The following is a 19,643-nucleotide window of genomic DNA, read 5'->3' as shown; positions in this document are numbered from 1 at the left end:
TCTGGGGGGCTTCTGGGAACCGCTGTGCTCTCTAACCCTCAAGCTGGGCTGGCCCTTCTCACTCTGCTTTGCTGCAGATTCAGCCAGCCTCTCCAGGGCCTGTTATCACCCAACACGACAGCAGGTGGCGCCATGCAGCCAAGTAAGCTACCCGAGTGCTTTACCTAAGCCACTCAAGGACAGATAGAAGACAACAGCCAATTTCCCAGCGATAAGTGTTAGCAAACAGATCAAAGCAGATTACTTAGCAAATAGCCAAAAACTCAAACCAAGCCTAACATACTAGATGAATAGAATTTGAATTAGCAATTTCTCACCCTGACTGATGATAGAAGCAGTCCACCAAGTTTCCATACACAAGCTAGAAATCCCTTTGCAGTTGGACCAATACTTCCTCCAGTTCAGTCTTTGTTCCTCAGGTGTTTCCAGGAGTTCTCTTGTGTGGGGAATGAGGCCAAGAGATGATGTCACACCCCACCTTATGTAGCTTTTCCATATGGCAGGAACCCATTTGTTCCAAGCTCAGTTCCCAGTCCAGTTTGTGGAAAAATACAGGTACCAAAAGGAAGTTCATTGTCATGTGGTCTGGTCACATGCCCTAGAGTGCCCTGCTGAGTCACAGTAGCCATGACTCCTAGGCTGGCTGAAACATTCACAGGAGGGCTAAGCTCTTCCACAGTCCATTGTCCTTGTTGATGAACCATGAACACTGTCTGGCTTCTTCATTGTTGTACCTGAAAGGCTCGTTGTGGGTGTTACCCAGAGTAAGCACATTTGAAAGACAGATACAGAGTCAATATCCATAACTTCAGATACAAACATGATCCGTGCACACAGGTAGGATAATCATAATCAGCAAATCATAACTTTTCCAGTGACATCACACATGAAGCATTTTGTACAAAATGAGTCATGTCCTAATCATATTATAATCCTGCCACTATGTTGAATGTGGGCTGTAGTGTCAGATAGGTTCTAATTTCAAGGCACAGGCGTTAGGAATGAAACTTCCCTCTTTGTGGAACAGGAAATAACCCTCCAGCCAGGGCTGGAACAACTTCCCAGACTCCCAGTGCTGAAACCTGAACCTCCTGACACTTCATTAGTTACCCCCATCCCTAGTCTTTGTGGCAACTGCAAACTTTATCGGTGATGATTTTATATTCTCTTCTAAGTCATGGATAAGAATGTTAAATAGCGCAGGGCCAAGAACCAATCCCTGCAGGAACCCGCTAGAAAGAAATCCACTCGACCATGGTTCCCTATTTAAAATCCCAGTTATTAATCTATTTAATGTATGCCATGTGTATTTTGTATCTTTCTAGTCAAAATATTGTGCTGAACCAACTCCTATGCCTACATATATTACATCAGTACTATTAGCTGCAACCAAACTTTTGATCTCATCCAATAAGGATATCCACTTAGTTTGATAGGATCTATTGTGTCTAAACCTTTTTAATGGGTACTAATTATATTACCTTCCTTTCTTTATTAATGAAATCCAGTATCGGCTGCTCCATTCACTTGCCCAGTATCGATTTCAGACTGACACACTTGTAATTAGCTGCATCATCTCTTTTATACTTTTTAAATATTGCCACAGCATTAGCTTTATTCCAGTCTTCTGGAATTTCCCAAGTGTTCCAAGTCCTAATTAAAATCAACATTAACAGTCCACCATGCTCCTCCAGCAGGTCTTTCAAAACTCTAGTTATCTGGACCCACTGATTTAAACATATCTAACTTTAATAGCTACTGTTTAACATTCTCGTGAGTTACTTTTGGAATGGAAAGACTGTCAGCGTCAACATCTTATGATATGAGTTACTGTCACGGAGTGTGGGGGAGTCCGGCCCTGCACCCCTCTTCCTGGGACCCACAGTGACTCTCAGCCAGTCAGTAAAACAGAAGGTTTATTGGACAACAGGAACACAGGTTACAGCAGAGCTTGCAGGCACAGTCAGGACCCCTCCACCGAGTCCTTCTGGGCTTTCAGGGTGCTTGGATCCCAGCTAGGATACCCTGAATTCCGCCCACACAGCCCCAAGCCCAAACTCAAACTGCTTCCCTCCTGCCACTCCCTTCCTTTTCCCCTTCCCAGGCAAAGGTGTTGACCTTTCCCCTCCCTTACCTAGCTCAGGTTACAGGCTCTGGCATCGTCCATCTCCTAAAGTCCTCCCCTGCTCTCCCACTCCCCACACAGACAGTCCCTACTGCATCACATCTCTCCCCCCTTCGAGACTGAACTGAGCGGGGTCACTCTGCCCAGTGACCTGGGGAAGTTCAGGGTCCCCTCTCCGGGACAACGCATCCGCTGTCAGGTTGGCACTTCCCTTCACATGGACCACGTCCATGTCATAGTCCTGCAGGAGCAGGCTCCACCTCAGGAGCTTGGCGTTGGCTCCTTTCATCTGGTGCAGCCAGGTCAGGGGAGAGTGGTCGGTGTACACGGTGAAGTGTCGCCCAAAGAGATATGGCTCTAGCTTCTTAAGGGCCCACACCATGGCCAGGCATTCCTTCTCGATGGCCGCGTAGCTTTGTTCCCGGGGTAGCAGCTTCTTACTCAGGTACACGATGGGGTGTCTCTCCCCCTTTTCATCCTCCTGCATTAACACCGCCCCCAGTCCCGTGTCTGAGGCATCGGTGAACACCATAAAGGGTTTGTCAAAATCTGGGTTTGCCAGAACTGGGTCGCTAACCAGAGCCTCCTTCAGCGCCCGGAAAGCCTCCTGGCACTGCTCAGTCCAGATCACCTTGTCTGGCTTCCCCTTTTTGCACAGTTCAGTGATGGGGCCGGCTATGGCACTGAAGTGGGGCACGAACCTTCGATAGTACCCCGCCTTCCCAATAAAGGCCTGGACCTGCTTTTTGGTTTGGGGAGCAGGCCAGTCTCTGATCACCTCCACCTTGGCTGGTTCCGGCTTCAGGCAGCCGCTCCCCACCCGATGGCCCAGGTAAGATACTTCAGCCATCCCCACCTTGCACTTCTCAGCCTTTACTGTTAACCCAGCCTTTCGGAGTCGGTCCAGGACTTGTTTAACCTGGGACACGTGGTCCTCCCAGGTCTGGCTGAAGACGCAGATGTCGTCAATATACGCCACGGCAAAACTCTCCATCCCCCTCAGTAGCTGATCCACCAGGCGCTGGAAGGTGGCCGGCGCTCCCTTGAGGCCGAAGGGCAGGGTCAAAAACTCATAGAGCCCCAGAGGGGTGATAAAGGCCGATTTCAGCCTGGCATCTGCGTCCAGCGGCACTTGCCAGTAGCCTTTGGTAAGATCCATAGTGGTGAGGTACCGTGCACCTCCCAGCTTGTCTAGGAGCTCGTCAGGCCTGGGCATAGGGTAGGCATCAGATACGGTGATGGCATTGAGCTTTCGATAGTCCACACAGAACCGGATTGACCCATCCTTCTTGGGAACCAGCACTACTGGCGAGGCCCAAGGGCTGGAAGACGGCTGGATCACCCCCAAAGCCAGCATGTCCCTGACCTCTCTTTCAAGATCCTGGGCAGTTTTACCAGTGACCCGAAAAGGGGAGCATCTTATAGGGGGGTGTGACCCGGTCTCCACCCGGTGGACAGTCAAATTAGTGCGTCCAGGCTGGTTGGAAAACAGCTGTCTGTACAGATGCAGCACCCCTCTGATCTCAGCGTGCTGGCCCGGGGTCAGCTGATCAGAGAGGGGAATCGCCTCCAGGGGGGAACCAGTTTTTGTCCCAGGGAATAGATCCACTAAGGGGTCATCTCCCTGCCCCTCCCAATGTCCACACACGGCCAACACCACATTCCCCCTGTCATAGTATGGTTTCATCATGTTCACATGGTACACCCGACGGTGATGTGCCCGGTTTGACAGCTCCACCACATAGTTTACCTCATTCAGTTGCTTGATAACCTTGAAGGGCCCTTCCCAGGCGGCCTGGAGTTTGTTTCTCCTCACGGGGATGAGAACCATCACCTGATCCCCGGTGGCGAAGGCACGGGCTCGGGCTGTGCGGTCATACCAGACCTTCTGCCTCCTCTGGGCTCGGGCCAGATTCTCCCTGGCCAGGCCCATGAGCTCGGCCAGTCTTTCCCGGAAGGTCAGGACATACTCCACCACTGACTCTCCCTCGGGAGAGGCCTTCCCCTCCCATTCGTCCCTCATCAGGTCTAGGGGCCCCCTCACCCGCCTTCCATACAACAGTTCGAAAGGTGAAAACCCAGTAGATTCCTGGGGTACCTCCCTGTACGCAAACAGCAGGTGAGGTAAGTACTTGTCCCAATCTTGCGGATGCTGGTTCATAAATGTTTTTAGCATCATCTTCAGCGTCCCGTTGAACCTTTCTACCAGCCCGTTGGACTGGGGGTGATACGCTGAGGCCCAGTTGTGCTGGACCCCACATTTCTGCCATAAGGACCGGAGCAGGGCCGACATGAAGTTGGACCCCTGGTCCGTTAAGACCTCCTTGGGGAACCCCACCCGGCTGAAAATTGTCAGCAGCGCATCTGCCACTGTGTCTGCTTCGATAGAGGACAAGGCCACCGCCTCGGGGTAGCGAGTGGCAAAATCCACCACCACCAGGATGTATTTCTTCCCTGACCGGGTCGTCTTGCTGAGAGGTCCCACTATGTCCATGGCCACCTTCTGGAAAGGTTCTTCTATGATGGGTAAAGGCCTCAAAGCTGCTTTCCCCTTGTCCCGGGCCTTCCCCACCCTCTGGCAGGGATCACAGGATTGGCAGTACTGTCGGACATGGGTAAAGACCCCAGGCCAGTAAAAGTTCTGTAGCAGCCTCTGCCTGGTGCGCCGGATTCCCTGGTGCCCTGCGAGAGGGATGTCATGGGCCAGGTACAACAGCTTGTGACGGAACTTCTGGGGAACCACCAACTGCCTCCTGATCCCCCATGACTCTACTTCCCCTGGGGGAGCCCATTCTCGGTACAGGAACCCCTTCTCCCACAGGAACCTCTCCTTGCAACCTCTCCTCATGGTCTGTACCGCACTAAGGTCAGCCCGGTCCCGGTGCTTCCGCAAGGAGGGATCTTTCTGCAACTCGGCCTGGAACTCAGCAGCTGGGACAGGAATGGGGACCGGCTCTCCCTTGCTGGCTGGGTCTGAGGCCGCAGCCTCTCTGCACCGTGCCCCTGGGCGTTCCCCGCTCCCTGAGTTAGGGTCCTGCACCTCAGGTCGAGTACCTTCCCCGTTTTCGGGGTGCAGTGCCATTTGCCGACTCTGACTACGAGTCACGACCAGGGCACTCTGGGTGTTAGTAGGCCAGTCCTCAAGGTCCCCTCCCATTAACACGTCAGTGGGCAAATATTGGTGTACCCCCACATCCTTGGGGCCCTCCTTGGCCCCCCATTTCAGGTGTACCCTTGCCACGGGTACCTTGAATGGGGTCCCGCCCACGCCCATCAGGGTCAGGTAGGTGTCGGGCACCATCCGATCTGAGGCCACCACCTCGGGCCGGGCCAGCGTCACCTCTGCGCCCGTGTCCCAGTACCCAGTGACCTTCCTCCCATCCACTTCCAGGGAAACAATGCACTCTTTCCGGAGGGGCAGCCCCGCGCCCACCCGGTAAACCAAAAACCCGGAACCGGGAGCATCCATAGGTGGTATGTTGCCAACCCCCCTTTCCTGGGAATGTAGCCCCTCCTCCGATTGGGTTTTTACCCAGTCCACCCTCTGCGGGTTGGGTCTGCTTGGTCTGTCCCTGAGCTTGGGGCACTGGGCCCGTATGTGACCTCGTTGGCCACAGCGATAGCAGCCCATATCTCGTGGGTCCCCTTGAGTGGGTCGGAGGGACCTGCCGCTGGATGTTCCCCTTTTGGGGGGGTTCTCCATAGGCCCCCTTTGGGAGGTCCCATGTTGACTCTCTCTCTGCGTTGAGGCAGGCCTGCTCCTTCGAGACTCCTCCCTGCCATCCCCTGCCCGACTGTCCACAAATTGGTCGGCCAGCTGGCCTGCATGCTGCGGGTTCTCCGGCTTCTGGTCCATCAACCACAGCCTCAGGTCGGACGGGCACTGCTCGTACAGGTGCTCCAGTATGAATAGGTCAAGCAGGTCCTCTTTAGTTTGGGCCCCAGCTGTCCACTTGCGGGCATACCCCTGCGCCCGGTTGACCAGTTGTAGGTATGTAACCTCACGGGTTTTACGCTGGCTCCGGAACTTTTTCCGGTACATCTCAGGAGTCAGCCCAAACTCGCGGAGCAGGGCCTGTTTGAACAGTTCGTAGTCCCCTGCCTCCGCCCCTTTCAGTCGGCTGTACACCTCCACGGCTGTGGAGTCCAGTAAGGGGGTGAGAACTGCGATCCTGTCTGCAGGGTCAACCCTGTGCAGCTCGCAGGCATTCTCAAAGGCCGTCAGGAAGGTATCTATGTCCTCCCCCTCCTTACGCCGGGGCAGCAAGTGCTTATCAAAGCTCTTTGTAGGCTTGGGTCCCCCCTCACTCACCGCAGCTGGGGCCTCACTGCTCCTCAGCTGGGCCAGGTCCAGCTCATGTTTACGCTGTTTCTCCTTCTCCTCCCGCTCATGTTTACGCTGGTTCTCCTTCTCCTCCTGCTCACGCTGGCGCTGGTTCTCCTCATGTTCACGCTGTTTCGCCTTCTCCTCCAGCTCTCGCCTCTTTAACTCGAGCTCCTCCCGTCTCAGCTCCCTTTCATATTCCAGCCGCATCCGCTCCACGGATGCCGAGCGTTGCCGGGAGGATCCCCTGCTGGGGGGTGGGCTTCGCCGGGCAGATCCCCTGCTGGCCGGGGGTGTCACGGTGCCCTCGGTATACACTGGGCTCCTCCCCGCCCTTCCTCTACGCCTAGGAAGGGGGGGTCTCGGGAAGCCCTCGTCCGCCGGCTGACCACTCCCAGCGGGGACAGACACTGGTGCCTGCGCTGCATCTGCTCGGCTGCTTCCCTCAGAGACAGGGCTCCGTTCATTCATGCGGTCTCCCTCCTCCAGCTGGGCAATCAGCTGGTCCTTGGTGCGTCTCCCTGGGTGCAGCCCCCTCTGCTTGCACAGCTCCACCAGGTCACACTTGCGCCGCTTGGCATACATCTTCCTGCTGGCCACTCACAGGCCGGGGTGCTCGCCGCTCCCCACGGTTTCCAGGGGGACCCCTAGTGCACCAGCCCTTCTTGAGGTCACCACCTCTCTGCCAGGGTCGAGCTGCAGACTCCTCCGCCCCTGGGATCGCTCGCTGCAATCCCCCGGGGGACCCTGTTACTGCAAAGTCCTTCTCACTGGGCACACACTCCCAGGGGTTAACCACCCCTTCGTTTTACTGCTCCCCAGTCACTTACTGCAGGAAGCGCCGTCCACGGGGTGCAGTATATCCCACCGCTGCCACCAGTTGTCACGGAGTGTGGGGGAGTCCGGCCCTGCACCCCTCTTCCTGGGACCCACAGTGACTCTCAGCCAGTCAGTAAAACAGAAGGTTTATTGGACAACAGGAACACAGGTTACAGCAGAGCTTGCAGGCACAGTCAGGACCCCTCCACCGAGTCCTTCTGGGCTTTCAGGGTGCTTGGATCCCAGCTAGGATACCCTGAATTCCGCCCACACAGCCCCAAGCCCAAACTCAAACTGCTTCCCTCCTGCCACTCCCTTCCTTTTCCCCTTCCCAGGCAAAGGTGTTGACCTTTCCCCTCCCTTACCTAGCTCAGGTTACAGGCTCTGGCATCGTCCATCTCCTAAAGTCCTCCCCTGCTCTCCCACTCCCCACACAGACAGTCCCTACTGCATCACAGTTACATCATCTGTTTTTCTCCAAATCCAGGAGAGAAATATTTATTAAACACTTTTACCTCTTCTGCATGATTGTTGATAATTCTGCCATTTCCATCTACTAATTTACCACTACCATTGTTAGGATTAATTTTGTCCTTTTAAAAACTTCCTTCTTATTTTCATTGGTTGATCATTGATTTCTGATAGCTTCCCTTTCCAACTTTCTACAATTCTGACCTTCTAACTTCTATTCTTTACTATTGACTTCCCCTTTCTTCCATATATTTTATTTGGAGAGTGTTGGGATTCCTACCAGGGAGCCACCAGCAGGGTCCAGAGACAGCCCCATCTCCTATATTAAGCTCTGGCTAGTAGGTATGTGATAAATGTGATGACCCTGCTTCCGTCTGTCAGCTGGGAGACACAAAGGTTCTCTCTTCCTCCTGGCTGCTCTAGGCAAGGTGAGGTGGGACTCTGTTAACATGTGCCTCCCGGAGCTTCCATTGACCTGGTGCTGCTGTTCTGTGAATAGTGGGGTTGTGAGTGGGGCAGCAGATCCTGAGTGTTGGACTCTTTCTTTTTTAGGATCCGGTGAGTTTCGAGGAGGTGGCTCTGTATTTCACCAGGGAGGAATGGGCCCTGCTGGACCCTGTTCAGAGAGCCCTCTACAGAGATGTCATGCAGGAGAACTATGAGACGGTGACCTCGCTGGGTAAGGAGTCCTGTCCCCTGGGTTATTAGAAGCTGTGGAGTCTCTAAAGAACCTGAGCAGTAATAACTTTATACCTTTATTCATCATCCAAGTTTTGACATGTTTCTTTGTCCCCCTTTTTTTCCTTATCTGACATAGACTACCAGGCAGCAGGGAGGGAAGAGGTAATGAGAGACGAGGAGGGAACACAAGAAGCTCCCAAGGTGCCGGGAGGTGGTGCCGGCTGCGAGTAATGGGAAGAAGCGGAGGGGAGTGTGGAGGAAGGGCACCCAGGAAGTGGGCTGGGTGGGTCATTGGGAGGGAGGAGAGGTTTGGAGATCTAGAGCTGTATGAGATCCCAGACCTTTAACCCTGAATCCCTACCCAAACCTCAGGTAAATCCTAAACTTCAGCATAACCACTCTCACAAAGCCTCAACTTAATATAAGGCCCTGAACTGTAGCAAGCTTAAGCTACATTTACTAAATCATATCACTAAATCGACCACGGCTAGATCGATCTCAGAGCATCAATCCCGGCTGTAGTGTCGACCTGCCCTTAATAACTCATTTCTTTGTGCTCACCTCTTTGCCTCCACGCATGTTCCAAGGTAATAAGCAATACTCTGATCATGACATCTTACCTCTAGCAAATATAAAATTGCCCACAAGACGTGAGACTAGGTCATAGATCGTAAAATCAGATCGGGGTCAAGAAGAGTGAGAGTTTGGAGAGAGTCTTGTCCCCTCTCTCCCCATCTGCAGCAGCCACAAGCTGTCCTCCCTCCAGGCTCCTTGGATTTTGAGCCTGTCCCTCCTGAGATTGCGTAGCCCAGTTCTTGTTTCTTACATTCTCCTTTTCCAGAAGAATTAGAGGCTGTTGCTCCTGAATGTTAGCGCTTAATTCCCCAGCTTTCTCCTCACACTGGGGGAGTTTAATTCTCCCTCCCATTACACCTGAGTGACTAGAATTCCTAATGCCCCAAAATGTGCTTTTGCGATGTCACAGTCAGGGGTAGCTAAGCCTTTTACCTGCCTCCATGGTCTGCTCAAGGAATGGCCCCTCAGGTATCAGGCCTCTAGCCAATCCCTCTCTATGGATAGGGACCCACATGCGTCTCCTTTTTGACCAGTGTGTAAGGATTGCAGCTTGTCCTCCACTGTGTTTGCTGGACTAACGTCCAGTTCCTGTGCTTTGCTTTCTCTCCAGGGGCTGTGAGCAGTGTGTCTGAGATAAAGGTGGAACTTTTGGTGATACTTGTATGGTGCCAATACACACCTCAGTTTCCTGCTGTGATTGGTATTGCTATGATTATAAAGAGCAGGAGACATGAGGTGTTTTGTCACATAGCTATCATAGGGTGATATGAATGGGTCATTAAGGACTGGCTGGGAGTAACTTACATCAATGGAATACCTGACAGAGACAGGAGAATGACTGTCACCCAGGGCTGCCCAGAGGATTCAGGGGGCCTGAGGTCTTCGGCAGCGTGTCCCCCTTACCCTCTCTGACACCGCAGAGCATTTACCCTGTGTCCTCATTCCGTGTTCCTGTTCCCCCTCCTGTTTGACTCAGTTTATATAGTAATATTCTCAGCTGTACCTTTGCTTAACCAATCATTGTACTGAAATTTAATTAACCAATCCTAACACATTGAAACATAATTCTCTAACCAATTGTATCCCACTACCCTAATTAACTTACACCTAGCAAAATTAATTATACAGCAGACAAAACCAATTAGAGAACCAGACTGATTCACATTATAAAGTGGTGGCCATAAAGATAAAACAATACGAAAATGAGGGTTTCACAACCACAAGCATTGAGAAGTGATTTCTTGCCAAACAGGCTGCTTTCAAACCAAGTTTTCTTGAACCATCTTAAGATCTGTTTCTTTATCTGGTGGTGATGGGCGCTACCCGGACAGGATCATCTTCCTAACAGCCCAATAGCACCTTATTTCAGTGTGACTGGTTTGGGATGTGAGGATGTGACCCTTCGCTTCCCAGCTTATGGCTGCCTCTGCTGCTTAGTCAAAGGCCTTAGCCTAAGAACAAGGCCTCAAACTGTCACGGTAAGAGAAGGCTCTTACAAATACAGACAGAGATTTTGATTCTTTGTTCTCATACTCTTGTAAGTAACTAAGTGATAAAAATACCCCTAAGTTCTTAAACTATAGGCTTTACAGACAGGCCTGAATTTCTCTCTTCTCACAGTGGGTTCTATCCAGGGCTGGCTCTAGCTTTTTTGCCACCCCAAGCAAAAAAAAGCAAAACAAAACAAACAAACAAAAACCTGTGCGGCAGCCGGAACAGCAAAGGGGAGGGGGACGGGAAACCAACCTGCCGCCTGGCTGGAGCAGCAAAGCTGGGTGCGGGGGCAGGAAACCAACCTGCTGCTGACTGGAGCAGGAAAGGGTGGAGAAGGGGACAGGAAACCAACCTGCCGCCCGGCTGGAGCAGCAAAGCTGGGTGGGGGGGCGGGAAACCAACCTGCTGCCAGCTGGAGCAGCAAAGGTGCAGGGAGAGTGGGGGGTGAGAAACCAACCTGCTGCCCGGCTGGAGGAGCAAAGGGCGGGGAGGGGCCAGAAACCAACCTGCTGCCTGGCCATAGCAGCAAAGGGAGGGGGCAGGAATTCCAGGAAACCTGCCAGCCCGTTGGAGCAACGAAGGTGGGGAGGGGCGTGAAACAAACCGCCCGGCTGGCTGGAGCGGGAAAGGGAAGAAAAAACAAAAAACCAAAAAGAAAAAAAATACCTGTGGAACGACAGGTGCGTGGGTGCAGGAGGTCTCCCAGCCCTGCAGATCCTGGGTAGCAGAGTGCACACCCCAGCTAGCGGGCGGGGAGGGGGGGTGGAAAGAGAAGGGGGATGGCAAGGGCTTCCTTAAGTGGGGCGCTCGCTATGCAGCCCCTCCCACCGTGCCGCCTGCTGGAAGGGCAGGCAAGGAAGGACGCGGGCTGCCGGGCCGGGCTTGCTGCAGACCTGGCACTGCTCCCAACATCTTCTCTCCTCTCCGCCGCCGCCCCTTACAGGGTGGCAGGAGTAGCAAACCAAAATAAAAAATCCTGCTGGGGTGGCGGAAGCGGCGAAGCCCAAAAAAAAAAAAGGTTTGGCTGGAATGCTGCCCCTTGGAATCTGCCACCCCAAGCACCAGCTGGAGCCAGCCCTGGTTCTGTCCCTTCCCCCATTCTGTGTCTGTCTTGTGTATTTAGATTGTGAATTCTTCAGGGCACGAGCCATCTGCTGTTCTCTGTTTGTACTTGTCCCAGCACAATGGGGACCCACTGTTAGTTGCTCCTTAGGCACTAATGTAATGAATTTGACTTATAATCATAATAACTCTCCTGCCACTTTGAGCCAAGGAAGCTGGCCTTGGAATGTTACTGCTTAACAATGAGCTGGGGGTTAAAACCATGGACTGTTCTCTGTGACAAGTATCCTACAAATTCCACTGACCTTCCTGGTTTTCTTTGCCTGCAGTAGGGTTTCCAGTTTCCAAACCTGATGTGATCTCACAGCTGGAACGAGGGGAAGAGCCGTGGGTCCCAGACCTCCAGGGCTCTGAGAAAGAAGTGCTTCCAAGAGCTGCCTGCACAGGTGAGGACTTGGTTAAACCAACTCAACAACTGTGTGGGAATGCAGGAAGCATTTGGGATGCCGTACAAAGACCCTGTGAGCTCTCCAAGTTCAGGATTGTTCCCTGCAGATGTGGAATCATTATGGCAGATGTGACTCATGGCTTCCCTCCTATTCTGATTGACAACTGGCAGCAGGTCGCTCCCTGATCTCTTTTCCCCTGAGTGTTCTCATGAGATGCAGACCAAAGCTGATCCCTTCCTCTCTCCTCTGGGGAAGGTTTTGGGGAAAGTCAGCTCCTGATAGGTTTGATGTCTCCCACAGACATTTTGGATTGTTCATCCCTTTTTCCATTTCTCTCTCTGAGATTTTCTTTCTTTCCGTTGCAGGTAGTGATCTGTGTCTGGATTCTCTCTGTCTCTCATCAGGTGATGGGATGGTAAGTCAGAATGAGGAGGAGAAATCTCATCAGGAAGATGCTGAGCAGAGAGAACCACATGGAACTTTATCAGGAAGATCCAAAGGGAATGTTCCCAGGAGTGGTGCATGCTCAGAAAAAACAGAAGCCTGTGAGACTCAGGGGAGGCCAGAGGAAAACTTTAGTAGCCTCTCAGACCTTATAACAAGCGACAGAATCAACTTGGCAGAGACACGCTACACATGCCATGAGTGCAGGAAAAGCTTCAGTTGGAGCTCTCACCTTATCAGACATCAGAGCATCCATACAGGTGAGAAACCTTATGGATGCTCTGAGTGTGGGAAATGCTTCATCGATAGTTCAGCCATCTCACATCAGCGAATCCATAGAAGAGAAGTGCCCCACACATGCTCAGAGTGTGGGAAAAGCTTTAGTCGGAGCTCTACCCTGAACACACATCGTAGAATCCACACAGGGGAGAAGCCCTACACGTGCTCTGAGTGCAGGAAAAGCTTCAATCAGAGCTCCACCCTTGTCACACATTATAGAATCCACACAGGAGAGAGGCCCTACACATGCACTGAGTGTGGGAAAAGCTTTAGTCGGGGCTCAGACCTTATCAAACATAGGAAAATCCATGTGGGTGAGAAACCTTATGGATGCTCTGAGTGTGGGAAATGCTTCATCGATAGTTCAGCCCTCATCTCACATCAGCGAATCCACACAGGAGAGACGCCCTACACATGCTCTGAGTGTGGGAAAAGCTTTAGTCAGAGCTCAGACCTTATCAGACATCAGAGAATCCACACAAGAGAGACGCCCTACACATGCTCTGAGTGCGGGAAAAGCTTCAATCGGGCCTCAAACCTTATCAGGCATTGTAGAATCCACACAGGAGAGACGCCCTACACATGCGCAAAGTGTGGGAAAAGTTTTAGTCGGAGCTCAAACCTTATCAGACATCAGAGAATCCACACAGGGGAGAAGCCCTACACGTGCTCTGAGTGCGGGAAAAGCTTCAATCGGAGTTCTACCCTGATCACGCATCGTAGAATCCACACAGGGGAGAAGCCCTACACATGCTCTGAGTGCGGGAAAAGCTTCAGTCAGAGCTCTACCCTGATCACGCATTGTAGAATCCACACAAGGGAGATGCCCTACACATGCTCTGAGAGCGGGAAAAGCTTCAAGCACAGCTCAAACGTTGTCTCACATAGGAGAATCCACATGGGGGAGAGTGTGGGAAAAGCTCTGAGTGCGGGAAAAGGTTCAGTCATTGCTCAAGCCTCATTAGACATCAGAAAATCCACATGAGAGAGAATTGTAATAAATCCCTTGACTAGGGTTGGCCAAAAAATTTAAAAAAAAAAAAATCACATTTGCTAATTCCCACAGTGAGTTTTGCATCATCTTCACCGTGGTCTCTCAGCTCCACCAGATAAGTTGCCGCCTTCTGCCTTTTGCACCTCATCCTTCTTTGTGGTCAGTCCTGTGATCTTTTCTATCATCTCCTTTCCTTTAGAGTCATAGGAATGTGTGTCCCTCCTGCCAGGAATGTTCATCAGCTCCAGGTGGGGGAGAGAGGTTTGATCCCAACAAGGTACACTGAGGCAAAAACTACCTGTGCCTTCCATCCACTAGGACTGTACATGGTGTTGGCTGCTCAAGTTAGTGATCTTGGTGTAAAAAGTTGTAGTGCAGATGCAGCCCCAGTGCAGTGGTTGGCATTAGCTTCCCCCTTGGCCTGACCTAAACTCCATCACTTTTCCTAGTCTAAACAAACCCTGAGCATCACGGTTATCCTGTTCCCCCATTTCAAAGCAATTGTTAGTCATTAAGTTCTCCCTTGGGGAACAAATTGTTTCATTCCCAATTCTTCTGATGTTGCTTCAGGTTGTGCTGGGGAGCAGATATTTTTATTATCATTTTCCGCACTTAAAATATATTGAACTATAACAAAGAGCAGGAACAGGGCAGGGATAGAGAAAAATGTCATTTCACCCATTGTAACAACAGACGTAGTTAGGGTAAGTCAGAGGGAGTCCCTTATTCCCCATCACTATCCTCCTTCAATCCGTGCTAGAACCTAAGAATCCCTTTCCTTTCCCCAGTTGTGGGATGAGAGACTTCCAAAAGTGCTCCCTGTGCTATAGCACATGGCTAAGCTCAGAGAATAAACCCTAAATCTCCCCTGAGCTTTGCTTTTTGAATTCTGTATTTCCGATTACTTCAAGCCTGGGCATTGTGATTATTTACCAGTTTCTCTAGCGCTGTTCCTACCACTGTTTCTGTAACATTTTTTTGTTTTTTACAGGACAGGGTTGTTATTCCTTTGCCTAACCCCAACCTGGAAGGCCAGGGTGTCTGTTTTCTCCGGCCCCTCCCCACAGACAAATCTGACATGGTTGAACCTGCCAGGAGCAAACAAAAAGCCCCACTAGTCACACACACAAAGCAGATAGACACACACAAGACACAGAAGAAACTGAATTATTTGAGCTATCAGCATTTCCACTTTCCCACAGCATGTTAGTTCTGAAGGTTGTTTTAATTTGTTTCTTTTCTTGGAACCAGAACTGGGGAAAGAGAACACTGGAGTCAGTGGAATTACAGCAAGAAGGGATAAGTCTCATGATTCATCACTAACCAAAGGCTTTGTAAACAGAGCGATAATGTTACTGAATGGTCTGGCTAACTCTGCAGTTAGAAACAATCAGCTCTACGGGTGATAAATTGACAGAGGCTCTGCTGCTGATCGTGAAATAGCAGCTGTTGAAAGGTAATGTGCTTCTATTTCAATGCCTCTGGAAGTACAGAAAACAATGATCTGTGTTAAAGGCAAGTTGCCATTTCTCAGAGCCCCAATTTCTATTGTGTGTGTACAGGAAGGTTTGAATGTGTAGCAGGTACTTTAGTAAAGCTTAGCTATTTTATGTGTGTAACAGGCTCCTGCCCACCTCCAGCAGAGGTTTCAGTCACATGCTATGGCAACTTACTGAACGTCACACAAATTAGTCCATTCCTCCCCATATTCAGTCTCTGACAGGAATGTTAGAATGAGGCAGAGAACTGGGAAAGTATCGCAGTAGGACTACATTAAAAAGTGGGATTAATCAGAGCTGGGGTGCAGACAGAGCCTGTTCTACAGCTGGTGAAGTGACAGGGACACACTCCCACTAGTGCTGGCTCTGAAATAACTGCAGAAGCAGATTGAAGAGAATGAGCTCATGTGGGAGCTATGGGCAGCTGCCCTGTCAGTGCATCACTCACCTGGCAGGTGTTACACAAAACACAGCACTTCCCCTCTGGAAGAGAAACACTTCCCCCCACTGCCACCACTTCATTATACTGTCCGTGAGGCAGTTTGTCCTGCAGGACTTTGATCTCTTTGGGTGGTCCATAGTGATTCATAAAAGAGCTATTAGGGGAGCAGGAGTCATCCCAATGGAAATCTCTTCACTTCTTTCTCAGTGTTACCTTCTTAGCCCTGCCTTTGGAGATGACCTTAGCCTTGTCCTGTCTTGATTTTAGGTAGGATTTTGATCACCTTCTGGGGCTTGGCAGCTTAGAACTTTTGAGGGCTTTTCTCTGCCTTTTTGGTCCCCGCTGCAGTCAGTACATGCTAGACATGTTCATGGTGACCTTCCTGAGGATCTTGACCGCTTTAGCCAGCTTCTTGGGGGCTATTTTCCTGCTCACAGCCACTGTCGTCTTCTCATGCCTTGTCCTGGGGGCCCAGCTGCTGGTTGAATGTGAAGGAGCCAAAGTGCTGGGGACTTTAGCCCGCACCAAGTTGCCTTTGCGCGTCAGAGTCCTGGACCCCAAATGGACGTGATTCTTGTTCTTCTGCACAGCACAGCCCTGGAGAAGAGGGATCTGCAAATGTACATTCATATGACCCTTTGTTTAATGGATGAAAACATAAACTCTTCACTTAGAGGATTGGAACTGATTTTAGCTGATGGACAGGTTTGCTAGGTTTTTATGCATTTAGACAGTGAAATGTTGAGTGTTTACATTCATTTCAAGCGTCCCCATATAGTGGAGCTCCTGAACATAATGGAGAACGGAAAAGAAAATCTTTTCCCTTTTTTCAAAAATAAAAAAAAATAAGAGGCTTATTAGAGGGCACTTGGATTTGAAGCAAGGACCCCTTAATCTGCAGTCAAACACTCTACCACTGAGCTATACCCCCATGAGAGCAGATACTTTCCCCATTGTAGCTGAAGCACATCAGTGATTCCAATAGCAGGGGCAGGTTCTCTCTGGGGCACAGAGATTTTTCGGGGAGTTGGTGGCTCCTTTCTTTCCTCACCCTGGAGTAAACTCAGCTTTTTATTCCATAGTACATGTTTTATGGACTAACAACAGCAGCTTGAAGAAAGAGGAGAATGAATATCACACTCTCAGGGCTGAAGGTGCCCACGTCCCCTCTGTCTGACTGTTGCCATTGCAGGAGAGAAGGTTTCAATGGAATTGAATGCCCTGGTTCAGACTAGAGAGACAGAAAGGTTTTGCTGTTCATTGAATGGCAAAAGAAATTGTGTCTATATGTGAAATTGAGGAGGGACATGAAATGCCCACGGTGGCACAATGCCCTAAACTAAGGCAGGAGGGTGAAGGAATGGGGCTGAGGAATGACTGAAGTGGACTTACCTGGGATTGAAATAACATTTGTTTCTGTCTGGTAGTGGGAAATGTGATATTAATTTAGATGCAGAGTTGAGGCTTCTTTAGCTCCTTGTAGAACTTGAACTTGATTTCCCAGAAGGGAGAAAGGGAAAGTCTGGGGCTGCCTTTAGTCTCTGGCTGGAGCAGTGTATAAAAAAAGCTCCAGAGACGCAGCTGGCAATTACAAGCCACTAAGGCTAACTTCAGTACCAGGCAAATTGGGTGAAATTGTAGAGCCCAATTATTAGAAACATAGGTAAACAGACTTTGTTGGGTGTATCTATTGAGTTTCACTCCCCAGCCTAAGGGGAGGATCTACAGGACCTCAGAACCCCACTGATTTTGGGGGACAACTAATAAAAGAACAGGGACAGGAGTGCGGTATCAAAGGGTCATAAGAAGGGAGCCTGACGGGGTCACCGAGTAGAGAACCCCGGACAGAGCCTGCTGCTCCTCGAAGGCATCAAGGGAGCCAGTGGACGCCACCCAGAGGAACTCCGCCCAGATACGTGAATGGACCAAGGATTGGAAACAAGCCCCACAGTCACCAGAGTCCCCATTGTCCAACCCCCTCTCCCTGTTTGCGTAGATGGCCATTTTATCCAGGGCAAGGAGGAGGTTGACCAGGAGGTCCTGCGACTTCGTGGGGCCACGGATATGGAGTGCATAGAGAAGAAGGTGAGGGGAAAAGTGCAGCTAGAAACGCAACAGGAGATTGGTGAGGAGCCAGTATAGGGGCTGCAACCTGGAGCACTCTAAGTAAACATGCGCCAGGGTCTCCCTCATGCCGCAGAAGGAGCAAGTGTCTGGGACAGTGGTAAACCATGCCAAATACACGCCTGTGCTCACAGTGCCATGGAGGAGCTGCCAACTGATATCCCCAGCAGGCCTCGGGACTAGAGTAGAGGCTGGCCCATCAGGGTCCTCACCCTCCAGAAGTGGCAGGAGGTCCCGCCGATTTATGTCAGGGCGGGACACGAGGGTGAGGAAGTAAAGGATGGTGTGGAGCACGAGCATGTAGAGATGCTTCCTTGGCGCAGTTTGGAAGTGGACTGGCTGCAGATTGTGCAGCCGGCTTGTGGAGAACGGGGGGGGGGGGGTCGGTCGGGTCCACGGGGCAAGGGCCCGATGAAAAGGTCCGGAGGGCTCAGGGTGGGGGCTGGGTAAGGCGTGCCCTCTCGCAGGACCCGGTTGAGGTAGGCCCGAGCAGCGAACGGCAAAGCGGCCTCCACCTCCTGTAGTATGCGCCGGGGAGTACAAGGTCTGGAGAGCCCCATACGCCGAGTGAGCATCAGGGGATCCATCTAGTCTTCCCGGTTGTAGTCCAGGAGGTCTCCTACCCTGGTACTTTGTTGTGTGTAGTGGAATGGTTACCTCCTCCTCGCCTGCGGGGCTTGAAACAGCCCAGGAGAGGGCTGTGGCTGGGGCAAGAAGCCTGGGCTGACTGGGGAAAGTTGGCTCAGCTGTGGCCATGCCCCAATCAGCCTAGCTGGCCGCTATAGGAGGCTGTGAGCCAAAAGCCCAGTCAGTCTCCCTCTGCTTGTAGCATGAGAAGGGCCTGGCTGCAGGGACCTAAGCAAGACACCTAGATTGGGAGCAGGGCTGGGGAAGGACCAGAGGAGCTGGGAGCTCTGGCCTGGAAAGCCCCAGGCTGCAGGCCTGACTATAGGTTGAATAGGTGCAGGGTTGCAATGGGGCAGCCCATGGGGAAGCAGAGGTGGCAGGTCCAAACCCCTTTGCCTGTGATGAGTGGCTTGTACTGCAGTCTGCCCCAGTGAATGGGGGCTAGATGGAGACTGGGCAGTAGCCAAGACAGGTGAAGTTGGGATAGTGGGTTGAGGTTCCCCTGGAGGGGGAGACCCAGAACTGTGGGGATATTGCCAGGGCCCAGCACCTGGTAAAAGGGGAACTGGGGTCCTGGGAGGGACAGGGGGCGAGCTGCAGTAAGGCAGATCACCAGCCTGCAGAGGGTGCTCTGACGGCTGGAGAGCTAATTCCCAACATGACCAGCAGGAGGCACCACCATGTGAGTCTGCCCCCGCTTACATTGGGGAAGAATGAACACAGTTTTTGTAAAGGACAATCATGCCTCACGAATCTACTATAATTCTTTGAGGGAGTCAACAAGCATGTGGATAAAGGTGATCCCGTAGATATAGTATACTTAGATTTTCAGAAAACCTTTGACAAGGTCTCTCCCCAAAGGCTCTGAAACAAAATGAGATAAGACAGAAGGTCCTCTCTGGGATAAGTAACTGGTTCAAAGGCAAGAAAGAAAGGGTCTGATTTTCAGAATGGAGAGAGGTAAATAATGGTGTCCCCCGGGGTCTGTACTGGGACCAGCACTGTTCAACATACTCCTAAGTGATCTGGAAAAAGGGGTAAACAGTGAGGTGGCAACAGTTGCAGATGATACAAACCAGCTCAACTTCGTCACGTCCAAAAGAGAGTGCAAAGTGTGACAAAGGGATCTTACCAAACTGAGTGACTAGGCAGCAAAAAGGCAGATGAAATTCAATGTGGATAAATGCAAAGTAATGCACATGGGGCAGTTTAGGATTTTCATTCTCACACATG

At 51.3% G+C, this 19,643-nt stretch overlaps 1 protein-coding gene and 1 non-coding gene across 8 annotated transcripts in view; one reads left to right on the top strand and one right to left on the bottom strand.

The window, feature by feature from the left end:
* LOC127042184 (zinc finger protein 501-like) overlaps positions 1–16,736 on the top strand; it is a 44,533-nt gene extending 27,797 nt beyond the window's left edge. For 5 of the 7 annotated variants that reach the window (XM_050935808.1, XM_050935801.1, XM_050935805.1 and 2 more), the window contains 3 exons: positions 8,292–8,418; positions 11,882–11,998; positions 12,367–16,736. In XM_050935808.1, the coding sequence (XP_050791765.1) occupies positions 8,292–8,418; positions 11,882–11,998; positions 12,367–13,709 (1,587 nt within the window). In that variant the 3' untranslated portion in view covers positions 13,710–16,736. The remainder of the gene's footprint in view (positions 1–8,291; positions 8,419–11,881; positions 11,999–12,366) is intronic. The other 2 variants (XM_050935807.1, XM_050935806.1) reach the window with 1 other exon arrangement.
* On the bottom strand, positions 16,519–16,590 carry TRNAC-GCA (transfer RNA cysteine (anticodon GCA)). Its single transcript has one exon. It is a non-coding gene; the product is annotated as a tRNA-Cys (tRNA).
* Positions 16,737–19,643: the final 2,907 nt, after the last annotated feature.

Source organism: Gopherus flavomarginatus, unplaced genomic scaffold, assembly GCF_025201925.1.
Source record: "Gopherus flavomarginatus isolate rGopFla2 unplaced genomic scaffold, rGopFla2.mat.asm mat_scaffold_34_arrow_ctg1, whole genome shotgun sequence".
Classification (NCBI taxonomy): Eukaryota; Metazoa; Chordata; order Testudines; family Testudinidae; genus Gopherus; species Gopherus flavomarginatus.
The sequence above is the reverse complement of the archived record's forward strand: the minus strand, read 5'-3'. Positions and strand labels throughout refer to the sequence as shown.